At 37.7% G+C, this 24,349-nt stretch overlaps 3 protein-coding genes across 4 annotated transcripts; 1 reads left to right on the top strand and 2 right to left on the bottom strand.

The window, feature by feature from the left end:
- Positions 1–1,559: 1,559 nt before the first annotated feature.
- On the top strand, positions 1,560–6,015 carry LOC148696461 (disease resistance protein RPM1-like). Its single transcript, XM_088696047.1, has 3 exons — positions 1,560–1,857; positions 2,247–2,574; positions 2,740–6,015. The coding sequence occupies exon 3, from the start codon at positions 2,864–2,866 to the stop codon at positions 5,711–5,713; it is 2,850 nt and encodes a 949-aa protein (XP_088552173.1). The 5' UTR covers positions 1,560–1,857; positions 2,247–2,574; positions 2,740–2,863; the 3' UTR covers positions 5,714–6,015.
- Positions 6,016–6,443: 428 nt separating this feature from the next.
- SUV2 (protein dimerization) lies at positions 6,444–13,735 on the bottom strand. 2 transcript variants are annotated; one of them, XM_068448804.2, is made up of 12 exons: positions 13,233–13,735; positions 12,752–12,790; positions 11,962–12,071; positions 11,684–11,793; positions 11,272–11,603; positions 10,203–10,271; positions 9,420–9,502; positions 9,056–9,292; positions 8,866–8,972; positions 7,970–8,127; positions 7,510–7,689; positions 6,444–7,057 (listed from the first exon to the last, which is right to left on the bottom strand). In XM_068448804.2, the coding sequence occupies exons 1-11, from the start codon at positions 13,611–13,613 to the stop codon at positions 7,540–7,542; spliced, it is 1,776 nt and encodes a 591-aa protein (XP_068304905.2). In that variant the 5' UTR covers positions 13,614–13,735; the 3' UTR covers positions 6,444–7,057; positions 7,510–7,539. The 2 variants fall into 2 exon arrangements, with proteins under 2 accessions (XP_068304905.2, XP_068304904.2); XM_068448803.2 differs by having other exon boundaries at positions 7,510–7,706; positions 13,233–13,731.
- A 3,543-nt stretch (positions 13,736–17,278) lies between these two features.
- LOC137710751 (26S proteasome non-ATPase regulatory subunit 13 homolog B) lies at positions 17,279–22,713 on the bottom strand. The gene is made up of 6 exons (XM_068449872.2): positions 22,452–22,713; positions 20,871–21,317; positions 19,741–19,821; positions 18,881–19,077; positions 18,688–18,787; positions 17,279–17,856 (listed from the first exon to the last, which is right to left on the bottom strand). Exons 1-6 carry the CDS (start codon positions 22,599–22,601, stop codon positions 17,671–17,673), a joined length of 1,161 nt encoding a protein of 386 aa, XP_068305973.2. The 5' UTR covers positions 22,602–22,713; the 3' UTR covers positions 17,279–17,670.
- Between the last annotated feature and the right edge of the window lie 1,636 nt (positions 22,714–24,349).

Here is a 24,349-nt window from a genome sequence, read left to right as displayed (position 1 = left end):
TTTCTTAATTTATTTCCTGACAGGTACAAGATAAATCTAAACTTTCGTAATATAACCGGCCAAACAAGTTAATATAAATGCTTATATTATTTTGGTTCTCTGTATCGATCTTCTTAATTTACTTGTCAAATGATGTGAGGCATCATATATATATATATATATATATATATATATATAATTATGTTAGTTTGGTACATAGTATAAGGTCAGCATTGAGATTGGATAAACATGAACATTTTGCTTTGCCTATTCACACATAGTTGTCTTCCTTATCCTTATGCACTGCCTCGGATGAAATATTTACGTTAATTTCGCAAATTAACCACGCAAGCAAGTTAATATAAATGCTTATATTAACTTGGTTCTCTATCAAGCTTCGTAATTTACTTGTCAACAATGCTTATGAAGTAAGGCATTAAATATATACACACATACAGAGACTTATAAGAGAAGGCATCCATTTTTTTTTTTTAAAGTTAGAGATTAGTTTTGAGACCCATTCCATATTGAACTTCAACGATCCGAATCGTTTATTTTTTAAGTCTCGTAGATCATCTATGCAAAAATTCAATTCATTTCGAAACCACTTGCTCATTTAATTGTCGCGATGAAATTTCAATGTTTCTTGAACATAGTATTTGTCAATTTCTTTGAACTCAATTAGTTGCCTCAAATATTTCAGATTTGACTAATACTTTGCAAGAATGATCTATAAGGTGCAACTTCAAAAATGGATGGTTCGGATCTTTGAAGTTCGATGTCTTATGAGCCCCACAACTAATCCCTATTTTTTTTCAAAAAGTGGAATCCGTTCCCCTTAAAGAATCTGTATATATTTATGTTAATTTGGTATACAGTATAATGTGAACGGAGATCATCTTCGAATCTCAAAGTTTGGAGCCGAGAAACCGAGAAATTCGAACCACTCATTTTAAATCTAACGGTCTCCATTAACCAGTTCCACTGACCCATCTCACACAAAACAAAAGCACATATCACTCTCTCTTGGACTGTCCGAAATTCTCGTTCCGTCGGGTCCGAAATTCACCATTGAGCTTGGATAAACATGAACATTTTGCCTACACACACATATGCTGTCTTCCTTATCCTTATGTGTATCCCCGGAATCAAAAATACTTGACCTCAAAAAAATAAAATAAAAGCATGGCTGTCAATATCAACCCACGCGTGGATCATCGTCGAAGGGTCCGCTTCGAATTCCTCTCGACATTTCCTTCCATTTCCACTTTCTCTCTCTCACTCCGCGGTCGTCTCTCCTCTCATCTCTCACTCTTTCTCTGACCTTCCTTGTCTACTGAAAGAACCGTGACCCTCTTCTATTCCTTGGGGTAATTTTCCAGTACACTTCTCCATTTACTTCCCACACTAATCCCACCCCTGACATAAAAGAGGAATTTGACTGATTTTCTTTGTGAGTTTTGATTGTTTTCACGCAATCTCCCAAAGGATCGCTAACGGTTAGTAATCCTACTTTTGGATGGTTAGTTCTGTAGTTTACATCGGATTTTTGACATCTTTCCCTCTCGCTTTCGCCACAGATTAGCTTCTCTAGAGATGCATCCGTACCTGAAGCTGCGAACGCGGTGACAGAAAACAAACTACTTTCCGAGGCAGTTCTAGAGTCGATCGTTGGAAAGCACGGTGTTTCTCCTGCAGCAAAGCAAAGTTTGGCCGCGAGGTCATCCGAATTGTTGAACGGGTGCAAGGAATCTAATGGTGCTGAAGCTGGAAATGAAAGGGTGGAGGCATGAAAACTGAGAGAGGAGAAATAAAACTTGGGAGGGATTCCTGTTGTGTGTTTAGTGAATTATTTACATACAATCTGTGAAGCTATAGGTAAGTGCTGTCTTATTTAATTTAAAGAAAAAGGATCATTTTTTATGAGAAATATTAGTGTTGTTTTGTTATATGTTTAATTCAAATCAACAAATATACCGTTGTTATGAAAGAAATCCGATTGTTTGTGATTGTTAGATTTATGGAGTAATTAGTCCATTTGGATAATGCCAGTCATTTCTCTATGCCGCATGAGGGGATGTAGATCAAACTTTGTTTGAATTGAGTTTGGCTCCATATTAAAAACTGCTAAAGATTGAAGATTGTCTTGATATCAAGTTTAGCAATGAATTATTAGATGAGCAAACTCGGCCCCAGTTTTTTTTTTTTACATACACGTATCAATCGGACTGAGATTTTTTGTTTTACCTTGCCTGGATGTGTTGCAGGTGCAGGGTTGTTCGAGAAAAAAGGTTTTAAAGGATCCTTTGCAGATGCAGGATCTTCTGCTAAGGTATGGGAATTCCTATTATTAAATGATAGCATTACAACCATTTTCTGTGAGGAAGAAAAGTGAGCAAGTTTGTCCCTTGGTGCTCCCCCTTCAACTTTCACTCCCGGGAGAACTAAAAGCGGGTTTCATCTTCTTTTGCAATTCTTTTAAGAATCGCAAGAAGGGCACTTCTCACCCAGCCTAAGAAAAGGTTGTTCCAGAAAGGTGGAAAGTGCACACCACCTGTTTGATATTAAACTTCACCGAAACTTCCCAATGTCCTGGTAGGTCCAGTCTGCAAGAGGACACTTGTTTGTTGAATTCTGTTGAAGTCTCGTAGTTACTTAACAGTTATGCTAACATTATTTTATATATATATATATATGTATATGTATGTATGTATGTATGTATGTATAGTGTGTTGCTTATAGTTGTGTATAAAACTGCAGGATTGAGCTCTCAATGGACTTACTTGGATGGATGCAACTAGCCAAGTGACTTGGACTGGATGCAGCCAATGTCTTTATGAAATCGATGCAATTTCAGAGTGACAAATAAAAACGATCCATACTTATGGCAGAGAGTTCTGTATGTTTTGTGCTGGAGAAGCTTGCATCCTTTTTCGAAAATGAGGTGCACCTGTTCCTAGGGGTTAGAGAAGAAGCTGTCTATCTGAGATGGGAGTTGGAAAGGATGAAGGCCTTTCTCAGGACTGCAGACGTGCTGCAGGAAACTGACGAGGAACTCAAAGTGTGGGTGAGGCAAGTTAGAGACATTGCTCATGAAGCTGAGGACGTTCTAGACGAATTTGCTCTTCTGCAAGAGCATGATCATGATCATGATCATGGATATGGAATTTATGGCTCTATCCGCAGGTTGGGTTGCTGTATTAAGAATGCCAAAGCTGGTTATCGGATTGGTTCCAACTTACAAGCCATCAACTCAAGAGTCAAAGAGATTGGTGAGGTTCACGGGAGACTTCTTCACAAGTTCAGCAAGGCTGATGACAGTGCAGGAAATACATGGCAAGATCGTCGAGGAGATGCCCTTCTTTTGGACAAGTATGATCTTGTTGGCCTTGACGAGCCCAAAAGTCAACTGGTGGGGTGGCTTTTTAAGGGAAGCTCTGGCCGTGAAGTAGTTTCGGTGGCTGGAATGGGAGGAATGGGGAAAACCACCTTGGCCAAGCAAGTCTATGATGATCCAGAAGTCAAGAAACATTTCAAAGTGCGTGCGTGGATCACAGTTAACCGGTCATTCAAATTTGGCGACCTACTCAGAGACATGGTTCAACAACTTTTCAAAGCAATCAGAAGAAAAGTTCCACAGATGGTGACGAACATGTCCGACAACCAGCTCAAGACAACAATTAAGGAGTTGCTGCAGAAACAGAGGTACCTGATTGTTTTGGATGATGTATGGAACCTGAGCGAATGGAATGCTATCAAATATGCACTGCCAAACAATGATTGTGGCAGCCGAATTATGCTCACTACGAGAAAATCAGATGTAGCCACTACTGCTGCAAGTGTACTATCTGAAGGTAAGGCCTATGACTTAAAGCCCTTGCCTCCTTCCGAGTCTTGGGATCTATTCTGCAGAAAGGCGTTTCAACATAACAAATGCCCTCCTCATTTGGAGGAAATTTGTAACTACATCTTAAGAAAATGCGAGGGACTTCCCCTTGCAATTGTCGCAATCGGTGGTGTGTTGGCAACAAAAAATACACGTAGACTTGACGAGTGGGATGTGGTTGCACACAGTCTCGGGGCTGAAATTGAGGGCAACGACAAACTCAATGATTTAAAAAAAGTACTTTCCCTCAGCTTCAATGATTTGCCGTACTTCCTCAAGTCCTGCTTGTTGTACCTGAGCATATTTCCTGAGGACCATCTAATCGAGCGCATGAGACTGATCCGGTTATGGGTGGCAGAGGGATTCATAGAAGCAAAGGAGGGGAAAACACTGGAAGAGGTAGGAGAGGACTATCTCCAGGAACTCTTGAATAGAAGCCTAATGCAAGTGGCAACTACTACACCCGATGGAAGGGTAAAAACATGTCGAATCCATGACCTTTTGCGAGAGATCATCATCTCGAAGTCAAGAGATCAGAACTTCACCACAATCCTGAAAGAACAAAGCTTGCAATGGTCTGAGAGGGTTCGACGCCTATCGATACATGGCACACTACAAAATGTTCAGCCAAACAGGTCAGTGTCCCAACTGCGTTCCCTGTTCATGTTCGGTGTCACTGAACAGCCATCCATCCCTAGATTATTCCCAAGCGGCTTCAGGCTGCTAAATGTGTTAGACTTTCAAAACTCACCTTTGGAGAAATTTCCAGTTGAAGTGGTGGACTTGTATCATTTGAAATATCTAAGCTTGCGGGAAACAAAGGTGGAAACTGTTCCGAGATCTATTGGGAAGCTTAAGAATCTAGAAACTCTAGACCTTAAGCATTCCAAAGTCAAAGAACTTCCTGTTGAGATATTGAAGCTCCATCGGCTGCGCCATCTTCTGGTATATCTACATGAGTTTGAATCTTACGAACATTTTCATTCAAAGAAGGGCTTTAAGGTCATGCCAAATATCGGGGTTCTGCAAGCACTACAGAAGCTTTGTTTCGTAGAGGTAAACCAAGATGGCCGAACCATAATAAGGGAGCTTGGCAAGCTAAATCAACTGAGGAGGTTAGGCCTCTTAAAATTGAGAAAAGAAGATGGCAAGGCTCTGTGTTCGTCTATCGAAAAGCTAACAAATCTTTGTGCCCTGTCTATAGCTTCAGTCAAAGAAGACGAGATCATTGATCTTCAACACCTATCTTCTCCTCCTTTGTTTCTTCAGCGGCTGTACATGAGAGGACGTTTGGACGCATTGCCCCATTGGATTCCTATGCTCCCCAGCCTAGTCAGATTGTCTCTTAAGTGGAGTAGGTTAAAGGATGATCCACTCATCCATCTCCGACACATTCCTAATCTTGTTCAACTTGAATTAATTCAAGCATTCGTTGGAGACAGATTGTGCTTCAGAGCTGATGGGTTTGGGAAGCTCAAGATTCTATGCCTGGACAAACTTGATGAACTGAGATGCATAGAAGTGGAGAAGGGTGCAATGGCTTGTCTTGAGAAGCTAACTATTCAACGGTGTAAGCTCCTGGAGAATGTGCCTTCCGGCATTGAGCATCTGACAGAGTTGAAAGTTCTCGAGTTTTCTGATATGCCGGTGGATTTGATAAAGACGATTCGCACGGATGGAAAAGATAATTCCAAAATCTCGCACATCCCGGAACTTTATTCAACATACTGGAGAGAAGGGGGGTGGGAAGTCTACTCCATAGAGAGCATGACGGATGGGGAGTACTGTCCCCTGCCCAGCAACCCCTTTAGCGATGAGCTTCAAACTCGTTGGAAGTCATGGAAGTAATACTTACTCATGCTGCTGAGACTGGGAAATGAGGCCTGTAGTACCAGTGTATATACTTGTATAAATAATACATGTAAATGAATACGTAACGCGATGCGGTTGGATCAGAGAGATTACCTTCGGGTTGAGGTAATCCGTAATGCCAGGGGCACTCGTGTACAGAATAACTAGGACTACGTTTATAGTAGTGGTCCTTAATGCCAGGGGCATCTGTTGTAAAATTAAGGTTATATTTACCATGTGTATACCTACTTCTAAGTGTCTTTCTACTATTTTATCGGAGACTTTTTTATGTGTTGCAAGTCTGCTCGCTACAACATCATCATCTACCCGCTGTACGGATGCCTTCCTGGGAACTATAAGATAATGTGTATGTTGCCGCACCCGATGTCCAACGCTTTAGGGGGTTAGGGTTGGACGTATAAGATGCTCAAGCTGTTCTTATGACAACACAACCGGTGGGGAAATTTGTAGTTCATTTTCCGGTAATGTTTTCGATTTGAAGCGAGTAACCGGATCCTATGGCTTCCACTCTCTATCGCTGTATTCGGCCTGGTTGGTTCCTAATACGAGAAAACGAATGCATGCAGCATTGCAGTTCAGTTCCGGAACGCAAGGATGCATACTGTTTCTATGCTGTTATGCAGTGCGTGCCGTAAAACAGACACCAGTTTGGTTTGAAGTTTTACAGTCCTTTTCCGGTTAAGTCACCAATAATTAAACGAAACTCTGTTGAAAAGATGCATATCATAAGAACATTAGCAAAAGATGCTAATCAATAGAAGCTGCTTCTCTCTCTCTCTATATTTTGAGCAAGAATTTGATCATTACAAGGTAAATGTGGAATCATATGTATCATCCACTGAGACCTGTCAAAAATTTCCAGCTGAATAACTAGCGCCCGCATGTCGAAAAACATTTCCAGCTGGGGGGTTGAGCGCTGCCACCGGAATTTGCACTGCACAGCTGATGACGACTGCTTGCGTGTCTAATGTTGAAACATACAAACAGTGGTAAAAACAACGCTGATACATAGAAATACACAAAAATTTGAGCCAAAAGGGTGCAATGTTTTTTTTTTACTGTATGTTATCTCCTAAATATATGAACACCCTTTTCTTAAATGCTCGAGCTAGGTCTACAATTTCAGACTCGCGCATCTGCCTTGTCATGCCATCAAACTTCTCACATATTTGGTCTTTTCGGGACAATCGGTTTGCAACATCAACAGTCAAGCTGGCCATGTCTCTGCTGTTTGTTAATAAACCCAAGACAGTGGCAGAATATGCTGGGTTTGAAACCAGCCTGTTAAGTAGTATAAGAGCCTCCCTCAACAGCAAGGTCCTGCACAACATTACTATCACAATATGAGCAATAATTAAGAGATCGATAGGTGATTTTCGTCATGCAGATATACAGTCATGAATGTATTCCAGAGATATCACATGCATTCCTTGCAAGATCTGAAAACTAGGAACCATATGCTTTTTGTTCTTGAACACACCAACTGAACGACAAATCAAGTTAATACTACCAATGACAACAATATAACAACTAATGTGAACTCATTTTAATGTCTGTAGAGAGGAAAAAGAGAAATCAGAAACGGAGGACAGAAGAGGGGGGTGAAATTTGAATTACCAGAACCAGTATCACCAAGTTACTATGAGATATTTAGTGGCACTTGCAATAAACGAAAATTACACAACAATAGAATTTGGAAACTTAATGCTCAGTAATGAATGTGTGATACTTGCATCTATCAGAAATAAAAATCCAAGGGCATCAGCAATTACCTCTCTTTGAAAATCTGTGCTTGATCAGTATTAACTGCTGGTTCTGTATCTACCTCCGATGCCAAAACTTGTAAAATCAACATCAAAAAGTTTGCATCTCGAAAGAGCTTGTGACTCACAAGTATTTCGAAGCCAGATGTTCCAGACGAGGCTAGGAAAGCCAATAAAAGAACAGCAATTCTGCGAAGTTTCAGTTCCTGAGTGTACAATAATATGAAAGCAGTTGATATTTGGTAATGTATATCATCAAACATAAACCCTTAACTCTGCTCGGAGGTTTATGAGATGGGAGTTACCCATCTCCACCTACTATTGTGTAACACGCATAAATACATTTTCTTCCATAGAACACCAGATCAATCTACGCATTAATATATCTTCAAGCAGGGCAATAAACAAATAATAAACTTCAAGGAAAGTGTAGAGCTGAAAAGGAGAGAAAAGCAGAGATAATGCCTACCTCTAAACTGTTCCCATAGCAAGCTATACAATCTGCCAATCCTTGAAGGATCATGCTACATTTTTGGTAACCTGATGCATCGCCTACGTTATCATCCATAGCAAGGGCAGCTTTCCCCTCTTTATAATCAGAACAGAACTTGACCAGTATTTTAGGACCTTCAAATCAGTAAGGAACCACAAGTTTTTCAGGGTTTAAGTCAGGCATGAAAGAACAAGTTCAATAAGAATCAAGATAGCATACGTCAAACTCTAGCAGTCCTCAAACAAGCTGATTTCAACTGAGTGGTAAGCTGCTTAAGGTAGCACTAATGAGATAACATTTTCAGGCTTCCCACAACCGAAACAATCAGGCACTAAAAAGAAAAGGCAACAAGTTACACGTAAAAAAACCTACAAAATAAGGTTTCAAGGTCGCAAAATGTTTTGAAAGCATATACTACACTCTACAGTTTGAGAATAAATATATTTACTAGCAGAAAAGGTTTCGAGTATAAAAGAGGCTTTTTGAAAGCTATTGTGAAGGGATGGATAACTTATGGGGCAATGTCAGATTTTGGTCAGCAATATGGCCATTGGTTTCTTCTGAGAACAGGAGTTAGCATTCTTTTCTACCCGAGCTGATTGCAAAGCTACAGTAGTTCAAAAGCCTCAAATGTTACCATTAGAGTTTGGTTATTTGGTTCCCATTTTTCCTTTCAGATGCTTTATTACATTATGAGGTGGCTAGCTTCTCCACTGTGATAGTACTCTATTTCTCTACCAATAAAACAATGTTTCTTACAAAAAACAAGAAAAACTAAATTAAACTACAAGTTGTTCACCTAAGCTTCATGCAATTATAACACAAGTAAAAGAAAACAAAATAAAAAATGAACTAAAGTGATGTGGACTTACAATTCAGTAGCATATATAGAAGTTGCACGGCTTGTTTTCGGGCCTCAAAACCAGCTTCCTTTGCAAGCAACTGTGAAAGAATTTCAAACACCAGTGTTTGGCCAAACCTGTCTCTCATGGGACTTACACTCAGAAAAAGAGAAAAAGTTAACAGTATAAGTTTAACAAAAAAGGAACACTGCATTCTTACTTTTCTCTCTCCACAAAGGCATTACTTCTCATTATAATCATATTCATAACAGAGACTGCTTCTAGCCTTACACCTTGGTTTGTATTCTTCATGGTAGTTTGTAGGATCACCTCAAAGAGAGAAATCCAGTCTATATTAGAAAACCAAGTTGCAATGCCATTATTCCAAACTCCATTCTTGCTTTGACTTTCAGCATAAGAATATTTCATTCCAAGTCCCTCGACCATAACATTGACCCTGAGTAGAGTGCACTGGAAAGATCAAATCGAACAGGAATGAAGCATATGCGAAAACATGTATTCCTAGCTCCTGCAAATTAAAACCGGATATAGAAACAGAATAGGAAACAGCATATGACATATACCTTCTCTCAAAATGCCTTTCCAGCCTTACCAGGTGCCTCAAAAACACATGCAGTATATGAAGAGATGCCTGAACAATGATAACCTATGCCAAAAAAGAACTGATTCACCAAAAAGGCAACAAGAACCAAATTGAAAGAGATTTAAGGAAATAATTACAATACTGAACTTAAGCAACGTCATTAAATAATGACAAACAAGTAGATTAAAGTATTCTCTTTATAATCGACTAGCCTCCTGCTAATTAAAAATAAACCAGTCACAACGTCACTAACACCAAAACATCCAAAACTCTCTACACCTATATTTTTTAAAACCATGGACCTATCACCTCCCAGCACTCAACTACAGACTTTTAATATTAGTGAGTCAATATTAGTACCAAAGATCCAAAGGTGGATCAAGACAAGAGTATCCACCAGTATTTAAAAGACAATTACACATATCCAACTGAATTGAAGTTCCAAGACAATCTAATCCTAATCTGCAGGCCAGGTTGCACACAAAAGTGTGTAATGAGTTTTCTAGAAGATGCCTCCTATAGGAAGTAAACACAAAATTATATCCTCCCACATCTCAGAAAAATAAAATAAAATAAAAATTGCATTAGTGTCCTTATATAAGAACATGTGATCCCAATTCATAAAGTAAATTTTAAAATCACTAGTAGAGTACTCTAGAGCAACATCTACTCAAAAGTCCATGTGGAAAATACAAATCAAAATGGAACATCTAAGGTATACCAACCGGTGCAAGAAGTCAAATAATATCAATTCACAACTCACATTTTCAAGACTACAGAGGTTGAGTAATGGTTGAAACAAGGCCTCCAACTTTACCATTCCATTTTTCGCCTGCAATAAGAACAATCAACAGATACAATATTCATATACCCAGGTTAGCATAAAAAAAGGGATAACATGTCCAGAACATCATATGAATATATTTTCTAAATTTTATTTATCTAGTATTCTTTAATTCAAGTTCCATGGGCCATGTATCAGTAAAGATTAAAGAAGTCAAAGCTTAATAAAGTATCGTACTAAGACCGGGCTGCTTAAAAGATACTGCTGAATGCCTAAGCTGTTCTACCATGAGAAAACTTGGTGTAATAAGACATAGTGTCCCTTAGAAAGTTGACTTTTAAATATATACAATTAACAATGATACACAAACTGTACTATTTACTTGGTTTTGAAACAAAAACATAGTGAGTAAACCCTCATATATGTACATCAACCCAAGCCCAACAACATACATACAAAGATGAAATAATTAAAGTCAAGCATTACAATGTAAATGGTCCCGGAACACCAAAACCTATCACAGCTTTATTTATTTATTTATTTTTTGTACCAAAACCTATCATAAAATAACTTGTGGCCAGATAGATTGGCATGTTAATTACCTTATTGGACAATTCAAATCCGTAATCATACATAAGTTAGCCAAACACGAGGAACGTATTTGATTAACAGCCTCTAAACAATACAAGAGGCCAATAACCTTTTTTGGTCTACAAATTCCCTATCCCTTAGCCATAATTTCTTTCTGAAATAGCCAAACATGATCATGGATCACCATGTCCAAACTAAAAACAAATACAAAAACCCAAAAAGAAACAACCTTCAACCTCCACCCTATTTTATTCCCAAACCAAATAATGATCTTTTTGAGGTTAAGTTAGGAATGTCTCAGAGAAATTTCAGATCATTATCAGCACATCTATATTTCAGAATAAGTTTTAAGTTGCTTATTTGGCATATGCCTTGTATTCTAGGCTTGAAGAGGTTATACAATCTCAAGATATATCCTGCTTAAACAGATAAATGAAATCTCATGATTAAACAATACCTTGGTCAAGACAGAATAAAGATGAGAAACTTTTGCTGCTTCTGGAGTATGAGACATGTGTAGGTGGTACTGCGAAGCTGCAATAGAAGAGCTATCATCTCCCAGCTTGTCCATTCTATTAATGCCAATGCAGCCAAAAAGGAACAGGAAATCTGTTTGGCAATCCATAAGCAAATTCGAAATTACATTTCTTCCTAACTCTTGTTCATTTGAATCATTTGAAGAGCCCCAGATGGATAGTAATTTCTTTGAGAGGTCATCATTTGGGATTTGTCGGGCAGAAGCACTAGTTTCATCAGTTTGAACACTTGTAGCTTTAGAGGTTGACACACCTAGCACAAATGAACATAAATAAAAAGCGATGACAGAAAACAGAAAGAAATAAATGAAGATGATGTCTAACGTATCTCACCAATATCAATCCGAGAGCCAGGCTGACCACTTAAACATAATGCATTTTGAAATTGTCGAGAATCCTTATGATTGACTAGGACATCTCCAGATTCCTTAATGCCACGGGACCTTTTCCCACATGCAATAATGATAACAGAGAGTAAGATAATGTAAACATTGGACAAGCACCCTTTCAGCATGATCAGCATACTATGCAAGGTGCAACAGACTGAAACATCATTTTAGAATCACAGCATATATTGTTGATGCCCTGTAATGGAAAGAGTTTATACTTACAAATTTGTACTATCAGAGTTCCTAGTAGCTGCTTCTTTCTTTTCAGTCATTGAACTTACAAATTTACGATGTTTGTCTTTTTCCTTCCTTAGTTCAAAGCATTCTTGTTCCTGTGAGTATAGGACAATTCGTTGGATACAGGAACTTTAACCACAAATAAATCTCAAAGACAAAAATGCAATTCTGGTTGAAAATAAAAATCCATGGATTGAGAAACAGGATAGTGTCAGAAACAGAAAACTAAATGCTCTTCTTATGCACGCAATTGAACTTGTAAAACTTAACATCTAGTATAAGGGCATAAAGAATAAATAATAAAAGCTAGACAGAACACCTCATTATGACTGTACCCCCATAAAATTTCCAGAAGCAAATGTAACAAAATAGGTTGTGGTACAATAAAGTCAAGAATACAAGACACGCATTGTGTTTGCATTGCTTCCCATTAACTAAGAATACTCATAGAAAGACAATACGCACTTCACTCTATGTTTTACATTCTGAAAACACAAATGCGAGCACACACACGTAGACGAAAATGATAAGTATATGGAATTCTTTTATCGCCATTTGCCAGTTATAAAACCATAAAAACTCACTTAAGCACGAACACGTAATTCCAATTCTTCAATACAAAAGAAATGTAGAAAGACTAGAATGCATTCCATTATCGGAAAAAGTACACAAGGACTAACGACAGAACAAATAAACAAAATAAAACAAAACAAAAGCACTAATCTTGTTATTATCCGGCGCACAATTATTCAATTACAGTGGCAAACAGACGTACCAAGTGCAAAAGCTGCTTTGAGACACGTCCCAGTTCTTCCTGCAATTAAAATCCAACAAATTCGAGTTAGAGGACTTTGAAAAGAGAACATAATATTGGGAAAATGATTAAAATCACAAAGAAACTGACTGTATACAATTCTTGAACCCAGGTCATAACGTAAGGTAATCGAAAAGTCATGACAAAATATAATTCAAACTAAAACTACGGAGTTCAAAGAAGCAGAAGGAAATATATTTCATAATATTTGTTTCAAATATCAAAAGTTCTTGGGCAAAAATATGATTTCTTGACATAACTTATTCCTGCATTTTGTCAGAAACCAAACAAATCTTTAGTTAAATGTGACCAATTTGTTACAGTTTAATACACCGAATTCGTTAGCATATATATATATATATATATATATAGAGAGAGAGAGAGAGAGAGAGAGAGAGAGAGAGGGAACATATATGTACAATTTAAACATTGAAGCCCTAACCTTTAAGCGGTCGATTTCGAGTTCTTTTTCTCTGTCAAGTTCAGGGCGGCTAGCAGAGGGAGGCAATGCTGAAGAAGGAGGCGAAGGAGAAAGGGAAATTGCAAGTGCATTGGTGGTGGTCGTGGTCCTCTGAGTGAGCTCTCGCGGAGGGGAGTAGGAAATGGGCCTAACGGGATTGGAGTAAGAAGGAGGGGGCGGCGGTTCTTGTTGGTGATGGTGATATTGCGATGGTTCCGAGAAAGAATGCGGAGGAGTGTGGTTGTGGTGCGGCGGCGGGTGATGCTGCTGAGTAGAGTAAGCACGCTCTTGTACTTGGGCAACTTGTACGGCTTGTTCAGTGAAAATTAAGTCCCAATCGTCGTCGTCGTCCAGTTGGTTCATCTTCTTCGATTGATTATTTTCTTTTGAGTGGAGAGAAGACAAGAACCGCCTTTGCCCCAGGAAAAGGCTCCGGGTTCTCGTTTTTCTGCTTGCCAAGCTTCAACTTGGGGAATTTTCCGTACAAATCCCAAAACGGGCGTTTACTTTTTTTTATTTTTTTTATTTTTTTTATTAAGTACATCGATATTTTACACTAAGAGAGATAGAGTTCGGCTAAACCATACAATGAGCAACCTAATTTGGTATCTAATTCGTTATTCATGGTATTCAAACCTAAAACCACCGTAGTACTGAGTGGGTAATGTCAAGAGACCAGATTTTTTATTTGATAATAATACTTCTCGGTAAAAAAATGCAATTGGTGGAAGAGGAATGTCTTCTTGGTAACTTGCAGGGCCATTTCTTATTTGTGTTTTTAGGTTACGTTATATCTAAGGGTGGGCATAGTTCGGTTTGATTTGATTTGAATAAAAATATGGCTAAACCAACTAGCATTTAATGGACCGTTGAAACTTTACCAAACCATGTAATTGTTAATCGGTTTCATTCTGTTGATTTAAGCCTATTCTAACATATCGATAAAAAATATCCAACATTTCAAGAGTTAATTTATTACGCACATTCCAATTCAATCAAAAAATTAAGTTTTTGAATATCAAAATTTTATCAAGTCGGTTAAAACTAAGTTCCAATGAAATCTGGTGCTAGCAAATGATTTATTAGTTACAATCTCACAAAAGAATCAAACACAAAAAAGTCTCATAATTGTGACACGTGTATGGTAAGAGTTCCAAATAAACTATAATATGGAGAGCAAACAAATATTAAAAATTTTAAAAATATATGATCGACTCCTTTTGGTTTTGGTCGGTTTCGTAAGTACTAGCCTTCATGCACATGATTACGCGAGTGCAGAATGTATTTTTTTAATCACTGCGTATTACGCGAGACTTATATGTTTTAGATGTATTTATATACGTAAATTGACAAAAGAAAATTCAAATATTTGAAGTAAATGAATAATCTTAAATCATGCTAGAAAGAAAACCCCTCACAAACCAATCAAAGCAACGAAATTCACATAATAAAATCAGTCTTTCAATTTCAATCTACATTCTATTGAATTTACATTAAGAATAGAGAAAATAATATTTAATAAACAACCGATTGAATCACATTATTGTTAGCCTATTGTGAGACTAAGCTCACCCCCCCCCTCCCCCTTAGTGTAGATAATATCGTCTGTTAAAAAAAATTAAAAAAAAAACCCTCACAAACCAATCAAAGCAGCTAAATTCACATAATAGAAATAAAGTGGTTTGGTTGGCATGGTATGATAATGGTAATTACCATTTTTTTTTTTTTTGTTTTTTTGCCACTCTTTTGGGCCAAATTTTGGTTTTTTTCCAACTCAATTCAATGCCCAAATGTGTTTTGATCCACTCACTTTGGGTTTCTAAAACTTTTTTTTTTATTTAATTATGTGAATTTTATACATATTCATTTAAAAAAAAAGTAAATAGATGAAAGAACCCAGCATCCCTAAAAAAAATAGTACGAAGATCCTAAATTTCATCTCTACATTCTTTAAAATTGTACAAAAATTAACTTGATAGACAAAGTCAAGTGGAAAGATAACCCAATTTGATGAAGGAGAAGATGAGATGGACTACGGACAGAGTGAGTCATTGGAACGGTAGCAATGGAGATGAAGTCGATGACAAGATGAGTGAAAAGATGAAGTCGCAACGGCAAGAAGGCTTAGGTTTTTTTTATTGGGAAAGTAGAGGTTAGAGGGTGAGATGATGGTTTTGGATAAATGACTAGAAAAAAAAAATATAATGATAATAATACCTCATTATATATATATATATATATATATATATAAATGAATAAATAAATTGTATAATATTAATAGTAGTTGTATGGTACGGTATACCATTGGTAATGATTTTGAATACTATTACCGTACCAAAAATGTATGGTAGGTACAAATACTGTACCATTACCAATGGTACAAATTTTTCGGCACAACTTTGGTATGGTAATTTGGCAACAAGTGACGAGAACTAGAACTAAGATGATAGTGCTAGTGTCAAGTCATATTCTACTTTATAGATGAGCTATGCACAATAATTTATTATTGAACTCACCATCCACTTGAAGCAAACTTAACACCCAACAAGTGACGAGAACTAGCACTAGGATGATAGTGCAATTTTAGTAAAAATTAACTTGATAGACGAAACCAGGTGGAAAGACAACCCAATTTGATGAAGGAGAAGATGAGATGGACTGCGAGTCGCCGAAACGAGAGCAATGGAGATGAAGTCGATGACAAGATGAGTGAAAATATGATGTTGCAACGGCAAGAAGGCTTAGGTTTTTTTTATTGGGAAAGTAAAGGTTAGAGGGTGAGAATTTGGTTTTGGATAAATGACTAGAAAAAAAATATAAAGTGCATATATAATGATAATAATACCTAATCATATATATATATATATATATATATATATGAATAAATAAATGATATAATATTTATAGTAGTGGTATGGTACGGTATACCATTGGTAATGGTTTTAAATACCATTACCGTACCCAAAATGTATAGTACGGTACAAATACCGTACCATTACCAATGGTGCAAATTTTTTGGCACAACATTGGTATGGTAATTTGTCACATCCTAACCAGGACCCCCACCACATCCCAGGCTCGACTCCATCGTAGCACGATATTGTTCGCTTTGGGCTCTCACCACGCTCTCACGGTTTTGTTTCTAGGAACTCACACGAGAACTTCCCAGTGGGCCACCCATCCTAGGAATGCTCTCGCCCAAACTCGCTTAACTTTGGAGTTCCAATGAAATCCAAAGCCAGTGAGCTCCCAAAAAGCCTCGTGTTAGATAGAGATATGAATATACATATAAGGCTTACAGGATCCACTCCCCTAGACGATGTGGGATGTTACATAATTTGACAAAAAAATTCCATCCCTAATGATGCTAATAGTGATGGGCATGAATTAAGATGAGCTATGCACAATAATTTATTATTGAACTCACGATCCACTTGAGGCAAACTTGACACCCAACAAGTGACAAGAACTAGCACTAGGATGATAGTGCTAGTGTCAAGTCATATTCTACTTTAACTAGTGTGTTTACTCCCCTCTTTGTGATTACTTGTCTTATCAAAAAGTTGATTGTTTGGTAAAAATAAAGCATCTTCATTATTTTAAAAGCACTTGAATCTGATTACAAAGGAAAAAATAAAAAAAAAGCTTGAATTGTAAATAAAAAAGATTTTACAATAAAAGCACTTGGTAGCAAAAACACTTGAGCAACGCCGCTTTCATAGCATAGCATTGGGCACCTGAGATTGCAATTTTGTTAAAGCTGAATTCTAAATGTTCAAAGTTGGCAAACGTGAGGGTCTAAAATGCAACAAACCCTAATCCCAAAACTACATGTCACACAAATACTCTGAAGCAATTTTACCCGTTTTTGGTAAGTCATTGTTACCGCATCACTAAAAATACCAATCACTGCAAAAACTGAAGGTTTTCAAATTCAAACCATCGTCCCCATCAGCGAGTAACGGAACATGAAAACGTTTACTGAGAAGGAAAATGAACTAGTACTAGTAGAGAGAAGGAGAAAATCGTTAAAACTAACGAAAGATGCATAAATGTAAGGTATCTAAGGAAAGAAAATTCAGAATACAAAGTTATAACGCAGCGTGTTTAATTGACTCACCATGTCTCTAGGCATGCCACTATAAAATGGAATATTACTCCCAAGTGCAGTACACAAGGCTGCTCCTTCCAGGGAAATGATTCAACAAAAAAAGCATCACCAACAAGAAAAGCAGCATAAAAAAAAGTAGGCCCAAGGTGTTCAATCAACCGAAGATCTGTGTTTCCAGGCCGCCTTTGCATTTTGAAGCCACACCCCCCCACCCCCCCCCCCCCCCCCCCCCCTTTTTTCCCTTTTTTTTTTTTTTGTTTCCCGGATCAGGAATTGTTACACTAGGCAGAAAATAAAGCAAGAGGCGACTCACGATGCAACCAAATCAGGTGTTTCCGCCTCGATAGATAACAAAGCAGTATGGACTTTGTCCAACCAACTGTCCAACCTATCACGCAATGATTTGACCTGTAGAATCCCCAAAACTCTTGGCTGCACCCAGGACACATGCACCGTCTCCTCGACCTGATCGATTATTCCCTCGATCAGATGAACCTGCATTCAGCATCTCTCTCATAATTATTAAATAGAAAATAGAATGAGAAGAACACTTTCTAACTACAGAATTAGGGAATAAAAGCAGCTTACACCCTGCTTGTCTGCGATATAAAACATCCAAATGCAAATTAGATTAACAAAGGAACTACCATAAACCATATGACACGCAATAATAACAAAATCATAACGTATTCGGTTTCCTTTTATTTATAAAATTAACAGTCCCAACTCCCAAGTCAAAAGAAAAACATAACCTCACCACCCCCGCAAAACAAGAAAAAACTCCGGTTAATTACTTCCCTGTTAAGCCAGAAACTACTACCTTAAGTCTTCCCCTTGTTACAACTATTGTACAAGACAGCTATACAACTACAAAACCATTAGATGCAATAAAGGCCTTAAATTTATTGTCTGAAACTAAACTGTACGTAAAATAATATTACAAATAAAAGAATACTCATTTGCATGTCACATGCTGCATGCTGCATGCAACATATAATATATCGTATGTGAGTTATATTGAACTGAAAGTGTGGAACCCACTGCATAAGTGCAAATAAGGTTTGAATGGCCAATCCCATATACATAGGATATAACGTCTCAAACGTGTTCGTGTAATCATAAGCTTCTCATTTTTTAAATATTATTTTCCTATTTTGAATGTACGAGTTATAAAAATATCACTAGTGAGTACTTAATCTTTACTTTGTACTAAGGCGTGCATTGAGAACTGTCATCATAAAACCAGTCTTCCTTATCGGTAAAGCTTTAGTTTGGACAATCCAAATAAATTCACTGTTCATCAGGTTTAAGAATACAGGAACTTACAGAAAGGCTCTTCACAAGAAGATGCTCCACATCCTCGACCGAAAGTTTGGTACGCTCTGCAATGATACTCAATGGTATAGTTCGATCTTCAGCTGGCCGGCTGCAAGGAACATATCGACTTTGTGAATAGTAGTTCAAAAAACATACCTTTGTCACAGATTACAAGTGAAAGGACAATCTAGAACACACAAACCTGAAGATAATTTCCATCAAGCACAGAATGTTAATCTTCTCCAAAAGCTTCTTCTCATTATCAACTAATGCCGGTTGTGCTCTCAGAGCAGCATTGTGCACACGGCATAACTCTTGATACCGAACTAAATCACCAGAGTTGAACGCTTGAAGAATATAGTAAAGCCACTCTACCTTTGTCCCAAGAAGAGACTTAATCTGCACAGATTGTTAAAAGATGTCATCCATTAAAAAAGAAAAGAGCAGCACAAATAACTTAGAATAATGTAGCCTACACACTTCAGAAGAAACACATGCCAACTACATAGAAACTTTTTAGGTACGTAATTAGTATCTATATAAGCATCCTTGGTAGGGTGGAGAAGGAAATTCAGATCCTAAAACCACACGGTTCACTAAACCATTATGCAAACCCAATGCAAAAGATATCATGTAAAAAGAACAATGCCTGTACATATCATACAAAGCTCCAGGCAACTAGGTTGGAGACAACAAGCACTTCATGATAGTCTACAGCAGTTGAAATCAAAAGTAATTTATCGGACTCCAGCTGGGGAAGTGAAAATAAACCAAAGTAAAAAAGGGTATATGAATGCGGTAATAACTGGTGACTGTAGAGTGTATGATGAATAGCAGTATCAACAAGACTGCATTGCGAATCTACATACAGGCTTAGTTGAGCATACGTGACTTAGTTTCTGATCAATTTCAAATCCAATGTCCTAGATTGGTGCAAAAATATTTCACACAAAGTAACAAAAACACCTTGTGCATTTTGAAAGGGAAATCTTCTACGTAACATGCGTGCATGAGAAGCAAAATATTATGAAACCAAATAAGAAACTCTGCAAATGTTCTTACAATAGGATGCGCAAGCAGCTCTCCAAAGTTGTAGATGTTATCTCCCAGGAGCGCAGAAAGGGACAAATCAAATGCTAGATCCTTAAATACGACGAGAACAACTAAGCCGTTAAAAATTATCATGGATTAAACAAAATAAACTACCAATCAGTCACTCAAAAGTAAAAATTAAATTAAAAAGTGACCACATATGAACACTTGACTCATAGGAATCTGAAAGATAAATATTACCATTGGCAGAGGCTATCACTCATGCCCTAATCACAACTGTTCAAATGCGTACTGAACCAGTAAAAAATAAAAAGTCTGAAATGATACCCTTAATTACTATGGATTGACCAGAGTCAATGTTCAAGGCAGCCTGCACACTACAAGTGCACTTAGCCAAGTTAATGGATTCTCCTAGATGGGTACTAACATGTAATTACAAATCTTTCCAGTTCTTGCGAACCAGAGATGCCCAATTAACTGACAGAAAAAGAATTGAATGCATTTCTCCTCTTTCATCCAGCCATGCTACAATAAATATAATTTATACTACATTTCTCTCAAGAACATAAAAGGTTAATCCTATTTCACATTTGTCTACCCAACAACACCTCCACGTTAAGTTGTATTCTGTAAACTACCCTATTAAAATTATGGTTACGCTCATATTGGTAACTGATCATGCAGGAAGTAAAAGATTTCAATTCACTTTATTCTTATGGAGTAAAAGGTTTATAAGACAAAGCCTGCTTTCAAATGGCTTGGAAGATTTGAATCCAAGCATGGAATACACAAATTATAACACTTGAAGCAGAATTTGTGTTTACACAAACTATTAACCTGCTGCTGTAAATACAAAACTAGTGATTTGGTGAAAGCAAGCCAAAACAGTTTAAATAAGTACATGCGTACAAAGGATCCTGAAGACAGGAATACTTTTAGAAGACACGATTTGTTGAGGGAGATGCAATCACAAGAAATGGAAGATATTTAAATTTAACAAACCATTCGTCACTAGTATGTAAGTGCAACTACAGATTTCAAGCCTTCTTGTAACATAACATTCAAAAATAATGATGGGATGTAGAACCTAGGAATAACTGCAAAGAAAATGGTTCATGAATAAGAGTATAAAAGCATACCAGCTTGAATGATTCTGAGAGAGACTCCACTGATGTGTATGCCAGATAAAGAAGGGCACTTTTGTAGAACTCAGCAAATTCTTGACGGAACTTATGATATTGAGATGACACCCAATAATAGCTAGCATACACAGATGGATCAATATCAGTCATACTGTCAAGTGTAGTCTTTCCATCTTCTAGAAGCTTTTTGCACCCTTTTTGGTCTTGTTGTTCAAGTTGGAATATTGCTATTTGCATCTTAATGTAAAGGATTGGTTCCTCTATGCGTTGCTCTCTAGTAGCTTGAAGCTTCTCAATCACCCCTTCTAGGTAACTGATAGCAGCTTCCTTCTCTGGGTACTGTCGAGAAACAATGACTGCAAAGTGTGCAAGCTTGAGAAGGTTGATTTTAGTCTCAAAATCGGTGATGAAATTGTGGTACAACTGTATCAGAGCATCACCAGCCTGATATTCAATAATAAGAAACGAAAGTCAGATGTGGGAAGAAAGGACACATCCAAGAAACAGAAACTTCATACTGGAATGCTTTCCATTTCAAGAAAAAATACAACTTGTACACGAATCCACATACATATTACTAGCAATTAGTATTAATAGATCAACATAATGCCACCAATCAAACCACAATTCAACAATTCATGAATTCAATGATTCAAGAAAAAATGTGCCAAGTTAATGAAATTCTTCATGCAAATGAATTACATGATTAAACATAGAACCAGTTAAATCCAATGCTAATTGTCTTTGTACTTTTTATCAATGGTATTGACATGTTTGGTCAAGTAATTGAGAAGTGTAACCTAATTTCATTTCAAGGTGCACATATTTGTGACATAGCATTATCCTAGTTAAGATAAAGACAGATTTCAAATTAAATTCATTACGGCACACAACCTTAACATGTAACATAGCTACATGCTAATGAAACAGCTTACTTCGAACAGTTACAAACCCACTTTGCTCGCAGACAAATAACTGTAATTGGAATGAGTTCAAATGGAAATTAAACCCCAAAAAAAAAAAAGCACCAGCCTATGGCCCCAATCTAATCATTTAAAAAACTAGGATAAAAAAAAAAACTAATTACTCCCAAAGAAGAAAACTCAAAAGCAGAATCAATGGATTACTAGTTCTTGGACCTCTAGTTCCTCAAATTACTCGAAAAAGAGTCAAACTACAACAAAGGCAAAAGCTTTCAGAGATTTACACTACGGTTTCACTTAATGCAACCAAAAGCATAAAATTTCCAAAGATCTTTTCCCTAGTAACTTCTGCATCTTCTCCAGTACGAATCACGATCTACAACCCAAGTGAGAACAAAACTAAATAGAATAATATCAAACACCAAAAAAAAACCTAGTTCCACAAAAGAAAAACCCTAATTTTCCAATCCAAAACCCCATTTCCAATTAATTTCCCCTAAAAACCCTAATTCAGCATCAAATCCCAAAGCCCACTTGAAGCCCCAAACTAACGATTTCACAAACCCTAAATTTCCAGCAAAATTGCCGAACTCAGAGTCACCCATTCCGATACTCAAGCATCAAGGAAACCCAAAATTGGAGGTGGGAAACAGACCTGAAAGACGGAGAGAGCAACAAACTGCTCGAGCTTGAGAGTGAGCTGGTGCCATAGCTTCCTTTGGTACAGATCTGCAAGTGAATTGTACCATTCGGCGAGCTCCGGATGCGCGTTGCGCAGCGACTCCAGGTACTGCAGCGCGGCCATGGCTGGTTCAGAGAGAGAGTTTGCGAGGGTTGGAAACCCAAGGCCTTGTTTGGTTCGTATTTATAGGAATCGGAAAAAACACCTTATTTAGCTTGTGCTCAAAGAAAACAACACCAAAGTTGACGGAGACTTTGGGGGAAGACGGCAATACCAAGTTGGGCCGGGTCGGGTATAGGTTAAATACCCAGAGAATTTGGGACGTGCAAAAAGTGCATTGGTACAGAATCCTGACTTTTTAAGTGGCCCCAAAATTTTGTATCCTCCTGTATATTACATGAGTATAAATATTCTAATAAAAAAATATTAAGTGGAAAAAAAATCATCATCCTTTGATTTTATCTATAGTACACTTGAATACTTGATTAAGTGGAGCTTATAATTTTTCTCTAGCAATTAAAAAACATGTGTATTACTTGCCATACAGTCACGAGTGACATTCTAGCAACAAGACAACCAACATGGCTTTTGTCCCTCCATTGATTGCTACAATTTCCACATCCACCTTAGGCCATCTCCAACCGAGGGCTGGCCAGATGGCTCGTTTTAGCCCTCTGACCCTCCAAGATATTAATATTTTAATGAACAGTATATGGCCATATTTACCTCTGTCTCCAATCGAGGGCCAAAGAGCTATAGGGCTCGTTTTAGCCCTATCACAAAAAACTGTCTCCAACCAAGAGTCATAGGGCCAAACATAATTTATTATTTAAAAACTACAACTTAAATTCAAATCCAACAGCTAAGTGACGTCAGCTAGCCGTTGGTAGCTGACATCATGCTGACGTTAGCTTACCTTTGGATTTGAATTTTTTTTTTGCTATAAATAGGGTGGATATTGGACTATAATTCACACAAGTTTGAATTCAATCTATTTCAATTCAATCTTGTTCAATTCAAGTTTGCAATGAATTCCAACTTTGGATCCTCTTCGGATTCCAACTGGGGGTCCTCATCCAATTCCAAATTGGAAGCAAAATGGGCGCAAATGAGACGAGAAGATGAGGAGTCTAATGAAGAAGTTCAAGTAAGGCGCAACAAACAAAACAGAGCAGTAGTCATGGCTGCGGCCATGATGTTTCAGCCAACTGAGGAACAACCTCAATGGGGTGGCTCTGTTACTAATTGCTCTTACAAACCACAAAACAGAGCGATGATGTGTGTCAATCTGATGAACAACTACTTCATCCCCAACTCAGTGTACACATAAGAGAATTTAAGATGTCGCTTCCGGATGAGGAGTCATGTCTTCGAGTGTTTACTTCGTGATGTCCAGCAGGCCAATCCATACTTTCGACAGAAGCGGGACAGAGTAGGCCGCCTTGGTTTCTCACCTCATCAGAAGGTTACCATTGCACTCCAAATGATGGCCTATCGCTCCCCAGCTGATTCGATGGATGAAACTCATGGTATGTCTGAGTTTACATGCCTTCATACTCTTGAACAATTTTGTGACATAATTGTTTAGGTTTACAAAGACGAGTACCTCCGCGAGCCAAATCAAGAAGATCTAAATCGGCTCCTTCGCAAAGCTGAATACCATGGGTTTCTGGGCATGGTAGGGTCATTAGACTACATGCATTGGGATTGGAAGAACTGTCCCACCAAATGGCAATGAGGCTTTAGCGGAAGGTCGAGAAAGCCAACTGTTGTTTTAGAGGCGATTGCCTCATATGACACATGGATCTGGCATGCTTTCTTTGGAGTCCCTGAATCCCAAAATGACATTACAATTCTTGGGCGTTCACCCC

The sequence above is a fragment of the Pyrus communis genome, chromosome 6 (assembly GCF_041283825.1).
Source record: "Pyrus communis isolate YQ-2024b chromosome 6, ASM4128382v1, whole genome shotgun sequence".
NCBI classification, from domain to species: Eukaryota; Viridiplantae; Streptophyta; class Magnoliopsida; order Rosales; family Rosaceae; genus Pyrus; species Pyrus communis.
This window is presented reverse-complemented; position numbering and strand designations above follow the sequence as displayed.